The sequence below is a fragment of the Atta cephalotes genome (assembly GCF_000143395.1).
Source record: "Atta cephalotes unplaced genomic scaffold scaffold00076, whole genome shotgun sequence".
Lineage (NCBI taxonomy): Eukaryota > Metazoa > Arthropoda > Insecta > Hymenoptera > Formicidae > Atta > Atta cephalotes.
In genome coordinates this window covers 727,112-736,299 of record NW_012130140.1, presented here as the reverse complement: position 1 = coordinate 736,299, position 9,188 = coordinate 727,112, and the positions used below count along the sequence as shown (strand labels likewise).

Below are 9,188 nucleotides of genomic sequence, written 5' to 3'. Positions count from 1 at the left end.
GAGAGAGAGAGAGGGAGGATTATAGGATTATTAATTACATAACTTCTTATTAAAATATTAAATACAATGTTATTGCTGAATTTATTGCAACTACTATTATTTATAAAATTGATAAATTGATAAATAAAATTAATTTATAAAATTAACTTATGTAACGTATACTAAAATTTTATATGTTGATTTCACGTTATCTAAATCATTTCAAGTCAGTGTTTTATGGTAGCTTTTATGTGTGTTGATATTGCATTGTTAAAATAAATATGAAGATATTGAAGATTATGCAAAATTGTCGCATAGCCATAACGAATAATGCATCTTATTGACCAAAATGCATTTGGAAGCTCCAAAAACATTGACTCCAGCATTATTCAAGCGAGATACTACCGAACAAAACTTTGAAACGTAATGTCACCTAGAGAATATGCTTCTGTTTTTTTTTATTTCTGTCTTACCTGCGAATGACCGAGAATGTGAAATTTTATGCATCAGCACCGGGCTATGCTTGTCACCTCCGGCGCGGGCTGATCTATAAAATATTCAGATAAGATCTGTCGGTACGCGGTTTCACCCTCGGAAGCTTAGCATGTGTACGCGTGGGAAATAAAAATGCGCTCTATGGAAATTGGAAATCGACGATGCCAACATCGACCTATACTTCCGTAGGGATTTTAATTTATTATTCTTGCACGAGCTTTATTAATTAGAAAAAACGTTTCAATGTAGATTATATGTGGTTGCATAAAAAAAGCTCGACGAATTGCAATTACGAAAAATATAAGAAAAAAAATCTCATAATTAATTTCATAATTATAGTGAAAAAGTATTAATGTCGGTATTTTATTTGGTGAAGAATATTAATTTGTAACAGTAACACATAAAAAATGCAATAAGAAAAAAATATGGGAAAATTAAACATACTGTGCACCATTTTAAAACTACGTGATCGTAATTCCAGGCCAACGTGAGATATGACTTTGAGAGAGTTTTGACTTGCCACTAGACTCGTAATTGGGACTGGTATCCCGATGGAGCTGTTTCATAATTCAAACGTATGCACGGCTTTTCCCGATAACGCAAAAATTTGAAATAAATCAGTGTCGAGAGTACAGCGCGCATTAAACACATGTGTATATATCGGGAAATCACGTCGTTAATTTCAACCACATATGACAGATATCTTATTCGTCTTTCGATAGATTAACGTTACAATAGTACATATACAATACTGATAAAATAACCGTTTGGTTTCATTTATCAAAAGAAATATAAAAATAGCATATAATTTACACAACATGCAATTGAAATTTTTTCATTATATTATATCCTTTTGTTTTGTGAATGTTATTGAAAATAGAATTATTCAATGTTAAAAGTATATCAAAATCTATTGTCTTGATAAGAATGTTTTGCTTTTCTTGCATCTCTAATATTCCGCTTTCTATCGTAACAAGACAGAATGTTCTTGCAATCTGCAACGTGACATTGTGAGCGAAAACCGACATCATTAAGTGTGCTATACAATTTTCGTGAAGAACGTTGTGCGCTATCATTTATAAATTCAGTTTATAAAAAGAGCTTTATAGAAGATTGGAACGAATTTAAAAGTGAAACAAAATTGGTATGATTATTCAATCGGAAAAAATAAATGTAACTTAAAAATAAAAACAAATATATGAAACTAAACTACAGATATTTCTCATGAGTATTTCGATTATTTTTCGCTTATTAATTTTTTGTCTTATTATTTATGAAAAAAAGTAATTCGACATCCTTTTATTGATATTTATTTTCTATTATTTCGTGTAATCCACACTTGTTCGCAAATCGCAACGTGACATCGGATATCAAGACGATATCAAGCGTTCGGCACACGTACGATTCCTCACGAGATATACCATATACTATGCGCATGAATGTGTGTATAAAATCGATCATATATAGTTCTATCTTGAAATACACTGACGCTAAACTTCAAATAGTTCGTTTAAATCTCGAGAAGAAGAATGACGTGAACATGGAAGGAAAAGTATATTTAAAAATTGAATGAAATTAATCAAAGCTTCTAATTTACAATGGTAAAAAAGCATTATTTTTCGGTGAAGAAAGTAAAGTTTTGTATTTCTTTTGGATTTATCATTATTGAGAGAAATATTATAAAATTATTATCTGCACAGGCACGATGAAATGTATTAATGAATATTAAGTAGAAATATTATTTATGCAATTAGAATTTTTTTATTCGATTATGTCTTTTTAGATTAAAATTTGAAACGTAGATAATAATTTTGTTCGATGTCTGAAATCTGAAATTGACAGGATAGATTGAGTCTTGTTCGAGAATTTAAATCACTTGTAACAGGAATGACATAAGTAGATCTACATTCCATATATATTTCGAAATTATCTCATTAATGTTGATGGCAGATGAAATTGCGGTTCTTATGTCTTATGTGCGTTTTATTGTGCACTTGAAACGATAGTATGATGCAATAAAATTTGCTTTCCCCGGGAAACACATTGATTAATTTTACCTGCTTTGTTTTATGCAAAAAGCATTCTGTTAATTATAATTAAATTAAAAATTCATTCAATTTAATTCTCCATGATTTCTAACAAGTATTTCTTTCTCTATATATAATTATTTTGCATTATACTCGATCAATTAGTGTGATAAATGGAACCTCGTCGGACTTTATAATATTCGGAGAGCATAATTAGATTATGAAATAATGATCTGTCGATCGAATATAATGCAAACGTATATTGTAAAATTAGAGAACTAGCGGTAGAAGAAATAATACGAAGTACTATTGAAATACAATGTCTGTGAGTTTCATTGTCAATTTCACAAAATTACTTCCATATATCTATGAATTTTATTCTCCATTTTATATACTATATTAATTCGCGGATCTCAATGCCGATAGTATATTTGAAGAGGTCGACAGATCATTATTTTATAATCTAATTATGCTCTTCGAATATCATAAAGGCCGACAGGGTCCCATTTATCATGATAATTGATCGAGTATAATGTAAACGTATATTGGACCTTCTTGACTGTTATTCGCATTACTTACAATAAGACTATGTCGATGAGCGAGTTAACGATTAATTCGTTCTGGAATTCGACATTTCTTTTACGAAATCTCTTTACTAGCAGATAGATGCGGCCGACGACCGCTTCTTCAACTTCCTGTCTGTTTTTTTTTATCTTCCGGAAACTACCGCTTTTTCCTCTCGTCTTTGTTTCAAGCACAAAAGAATGATCTCGAGTATTCTGAATTGTGCAAGCCAGGGATGTAATTGCCCGTACATATCCCGTAGAAATCGTGGAATCTAAAAACGGTATGAGTCCTTTGTACGCACACAAACGGTGATAATTCTCTGTGCTTTTAACAAAATCGGTCAGTATCGGCGATGTCGTTATCGCGCTAACCCGCGTATTCGAGATATTTGTACATAGTCCCGAACGTTACATCGAAATAGTTATATTGCACAAATATCCGTTATACATTTGGTTGCTATTTGGTTTTATTTTGAAACGTGCGCAGCTACTCTGCAAAAACTAACGAGACGAGCGGTTGCGCAAATGAAAAAAAAAGGATTAGAATTAACTATGATTTTGTGTATTGTACCGTTATATATTTTTGTTAATCGTACAGCAAGTAACGATACTCAGTTATATAAGTTAAATTTTACCATGGCGACGCCTTTGAAAGGAGTGTGGGACGCGCCACTAGTTAATCAATACGTAACGGATTCAGTAGGTATATTTGCACGCTCTAAGGACGCTGGCAATCGTTAATTTTATTTCATCTCGATTTCCATTTCCGGAAGACTAGTTTTAAATAGAATTCTGCACGTGTTCTGATGTTTATCAATAGTTTTTTCAAAGCAGTGAGAAAAAAATTGAAATAAAATCACCAATTAGGAACCAATTTTTTTACTACAATAGAATATACAAAATTTCTATGAAAAATTGTAAATAATTAAAAAGCACAGTTGAGTTACAAAACAAAATTTTTGCCAACGTGTAAAAGTATTTTGTAAGTTATTTATATGTCACATATTTTTTTGTTTTTAAAAATGGTGGTAAAATCAACGCTATTTTTTAATTCAGACTTGCAGCCGAATTGCACATTTCGACCGATTTTGCCTATTGTCATCCCCACTCCTTTTGTTTTATATATTTAAACCATGCACAAAGCATAAAACATTCGTGGGATGATATTAGTAATTCATACAGGGCACTTTGAAACATATTGTATCACATTTACTATTTACAAATTTTTGTTGTCATTATTATTATTATGATGTTAGAAATTCAAAAATAACACTTAAAAAAAAAATCATTTTTAAATATTTTTTTCAGCAAACTTCATTAACATGTGTTCTATTTTGAAGTGTTATTTTTACAACATAATAAATTGAGTTTCTATCATAATAATAATTATAATTATAATTACAGTAAAAAATTTGTAAACAGTAAATGTGAGGCAATATCAATTTCAAAGTCCTATAGCCTTATAGTGCCCTGTATGAGTTACGGCTAATAGCATCCCTGAGTTCGAGCGTTTAATGTCTTCACGCGTAATTTAAATGCTATAAAACAAAAAAGTGGGGTTACGATAGGCAACTCGGCTACAGGCTTGTTTTAACTTGTCAAACGTTTTAACTTGTTATGTGGAAAATGCAGATTTTACAATAGTAGTCTCAAATATAGAGATTGAATGAACTAACAAGCTAAAAAGAACTGGGACAAAAGCGATAACTTTGACAAAATGACAAGTAAAAAGGAATAGATAGTCGGGACATGGTCGACAAGTAGACCACAAAGTCGACGATGTCGTAACATGATCCTCGTTTTCTTTTTGTTCCAGGTTTATTCGAAATGGACGGTCTGCTGGTGCCCGGTACGATGTGCGACCACGAGTTTGTCAGTTCGCAATCGACGCCTCAATATGGACGATTTTATTCACCACGCTACCCGTCCTCCTATCCGAAGAACATCCGGTGCTCCTACCTCTTCCGGGCAAGGTAACTAGTCTGACCTACTCCTGAACCCGCGCGCTCTCTGTTCCGGAGGATCTAATCCATATATAATACATCTCCGCTGCTAATCTCCGCCGTCATCATATATCTGGTGCTTTAGTGCATTTAATGACGACAGTCTGTCTCTAATCCTGCGCGTAGTTCATTAACACCTAATCTAACGTATTCGGGAACGTTCGATCATATCGGATTCAACGTATTCATTTTGCACAGCGTTGCATGAATGAAGATTTAATTTCTGGTGAATGTAGCAATGAAATATTACGTTCATCTGTAAGATTCACAGATTCATTATCTCGAATTAAATGAAAGATTATTTGTGACTCACCGATACGATGCGCAACAGCGGAATTGTAACTACGTATCTGTAACATATAGATATTAAATCCAAATTATATTTGCGTTCAAAATAATTAATATCTAAAAAGTTTATTTGTCTTTGAAGCAATCGTTTCATAAAAATTATATAATATAACTTTAAAAAAAAAATTTTAATTCAATTTTTTAAGTAAATTAAAAAATTTTTAAAGCGAAATTTTTTTATTTTTAATATAAATTTTTAATATAAATTATCCCAGTAGGTAAAATTACACATGAATTAAGGATTTTTTTTCTGCAAGTAATACACACAAATAACGTGTAAGAGTGAGATACTTATATAAAGATTACTTATATAAAGATTGCATTTCGCAGATTTCCTCTGTGTCTACATTCATTCTTGGAATGCCAACGTTTCGTGAACCTTGCAGTCCACTTCATCAGGACGAGAAGTATCAGGCTGTTTGTCGCTCTGATAAAGTGGACTGCAAGATTCACGAAACGTTGGCATTCCAAGAATGAATCTGGACACGGAGGAAACCCACGAAATGCATAATCTTTATATAAAAAGCACTCGTGGAAGTCCCAAGAATATTAGTGAGATATTTACCTTCACCTGCTTCGTCGTTGTCTGATACCTTCCAGGTTTCTTCCTCCTCTCAAATTTCCTCGAAACCACACACTCGCGGAAATTCGGTAATTAACACTCGCGCCAATAACTATATGTGAAAAATAATTATTGTGCGAAATGAATTCTTTGTCTTCCAAGTAAACATTTCATAAAATAATTGTACATATAAGTATACATATATTGTAATTTCAGAGAAAAAATTAAGTTTAGTTTTTTAAATATAAATTGTAAAATTTTTTAAATAAAAATTTTCTATTTTTTACATAAATTATCTCAATGAGTGATCGAAAATTAAACAGAAATGAAGAATTCTTTTTTTGATAATAACGCACACGCCACATAAATATTGTAATCAATGAACACTCACCTAATGATTGCTCCATTATCGCCCGAGGCCTTCCAGGTCTCTTCCTCTCAGATTCCCTCACACTTACGCTAATTATCAAAATAAGACGACCGCGCGTTACTTGATACGGCACTCCCGATATTAATGACATATGTCATCTTTATCACGACGACAGATCGCGACGGAAGTAAACGCGGGAAAAGAAAAAGATGAAGAAACGCTAGAACGATTCGCTTGGCTGTATTTATTGAACACGATACATCGACGCATTGCGACACTACATTTCGAGAATTGACGGTAGTAAGTTTTAACGAAACCCTGATGTAACGAAACTTACATTGCATGGTCAACAAAATTGAAATGCGAGGTTAACCACGATCAATTTATTGATCGCGACTGTACTCACGATAATCACGACGCTACTTGATTCGGACACGACTCTTTTTGCATCACGTCATGTTACAATAATGGCTGACGAATAGTGAAAATAGCGTCTCACGGCAACTTTACTCAGAATGGTGCTAACTTCACGCACATTCAGAATATGTAGCGCAGCGCCGCGTTGCGTTGGTTTTAAGTTCGTTCGAAAATATACGATCAAAATTTGGCATTACACGTATTTAGAACACAAATCTCAAACAAAACTACATGTATCATTAATCAGTTGTCGTGCTTTCTTGTTATTTTCAAATCGTTCCAAGCATTGGTTCGCGTATTATTCAAATCCGATAATAATCCTATTTATATCGAGCAAAGTAATTTATTTAAATCGACACAAAGCTCTCAAATGTGATATGAAAATTGCCATCTCCTACTGTTTCGATCTCAGGCAAGTAATATCGTGCGAAATAACTGTTTTAATAAGAATTAATAACTTCGATACCTCAAATAATCTTAATGCGCTTGTGAATTGTCGGCAGTGAAATTCGTTTACTGAACATAACTACGCACAATAATTAGACTGCGTTTAGATTTAGAGATTTTACCCGAATGCCCAAATGTCATTTTATCTTTGTTTTAAAGATAGAATGACGCATTAGAACATTCAAATGAGTTTTCGAATAACCTGAGAGGCAACACAATGTAGTTCACTTGCCACTTTAACGTGAGAAAAAGCAAATGATCGATTGACCACAGGCTACTGTTGCTTCGCTTTTTTAATCACGTAACATATTTATGGACAGAAATCATTAAGTAATCATATAATCCGGCTAGTATTAATCATTTAGAACGATTTCCCTTGATTCTTCTTGACCGCATCTTATAGGAAAATACATGATGCTATGACACACACAGCACGCTCTTTCCGAAGAATCTCGTCGCGCGAGAATGATAACAAAACGAGTGCGTATATACAATAGGCTGTTACAATACGTTCTAAAGCCAAGGCCGCGCTGATGTAAACAATGAGCGGTAAATGTCGCGCGCGTGCCATTGCGGTATACGTTTGCGGTACGTCACCAAATTCGATTTAAATACGAACGAATTATTGTTTTTAGCTTTTTATATTGAATAAACGATCGTTGTATATATGCATATATTTTTAAATTAGATTATAATGTGATTTTTAATATGATTCTAATTATTCTGCATAAAAAAGAATTAAGTTAATTATACGAATGGAAGGCACTCCAAGAATGGATCTGGACACAGAGAAAACCACGAAACGTATAATCTTTATATAGAAAGCACCCGTGGAAGTCTCAAGAATATTAATTAAATTAATTCTCATTACATACTTTAGTTTTTGATACCAAATCTTACTAAACACAAAAGATTTTTTGTGTTCTGGATTTTCATCTTTTTTACAAATATAAAAATTATTAAGCAATTTTTATATTTTGACATCTTTAGAAAGTATTTGTAAAGTTGTATATTTATAACAAATTATATGTAAATTGTTATAACTGTACCCAGATAGCCAAGTCTGTAGAAAGCAGATTTTTTAAATGTCTGTTACACACTATGGCAACAAAATAACAACAGAATTATTACAGAAATTAGATGTATATAATACTGTTGAGAGACTACTAGAAAAAACGAACAGGATCTGCAAGCGTCAGATAATGTCGATAGGATATCTGCTCAGTTTCTGCCAACAATTTGCCTTCACATTATGTCGACAGACGATGTTAACAGAACAAGCCTAATGCAGACACAGTTGATGGCAGACTGCCATCATTTTCTGCTCAATCTGTTAAGTCTGCTAAGTCTGCTAGAAGACTGCAGACATTTTGCTATCTGGATAGTTAACAAAATGAAAAAAATGCCTTTTTTTCTTACAAAAATGTAAAACTCTGAAACAAAAATGTTTAAAGGAAAAATATGTTTCATTATCTTAAAGTTGATATTCCAAACTACAAAAGAAAAAAATATAATTCAAGCGTTCGGCTGTTCAAAAAATTTAGTTATTTAGTAATCTAAAAATGTTTTTTTAATATGCATGAAATAATGTTATAAATTGAAGATATATTGCATTTACATTTTAAGCAATGCATTTTATTATTACTATTGTGTGAAAACGTTTTTTATAATATTACAGACAACGTAATACATAATATTATAGACATTTAATAAGGATAATGCCAAAACCCAATATATTTATTAAGGACTAATATGTTGTTCTAGGATTAAATTCTTTTTTTAATAATTTGCGAAATATTCCCGCAATATGAATGAAAATTATAGCGTTTTTTTACATTAAAGTTTCAGTGCACATTAAAGCTGTTGTACGTTAATTTAATCTGACAATAAATGTAAAAGTGATATATCTCAATTAATAAAATATCCAATGTATATTTTATCACAATAAAAATGTATTGAGAATTTCGCGGTTTA

The 9,188-nt window shown here is 32.0% G+C and overlaps 1 protein-coding gene across 1 annotated transcript in view; it reads left to right on the top strand.

Moving 5' to 3' along the window:
- The window catches only part of LOC105624380 (cubilin-like), a 102,435-nt gene that overhangs the window by 78,935 nt on the left and 14,312 nt on the right, over positions 1-9,188 (top strand). Inside the window, 1 exon segment of the mRNA XM_012205745.1 lies at positions 4,884-5,040. Within this exon segment, the coding sequence (XP_012061135.1) occupies positions 4,884-5,040 (157 nt within the window).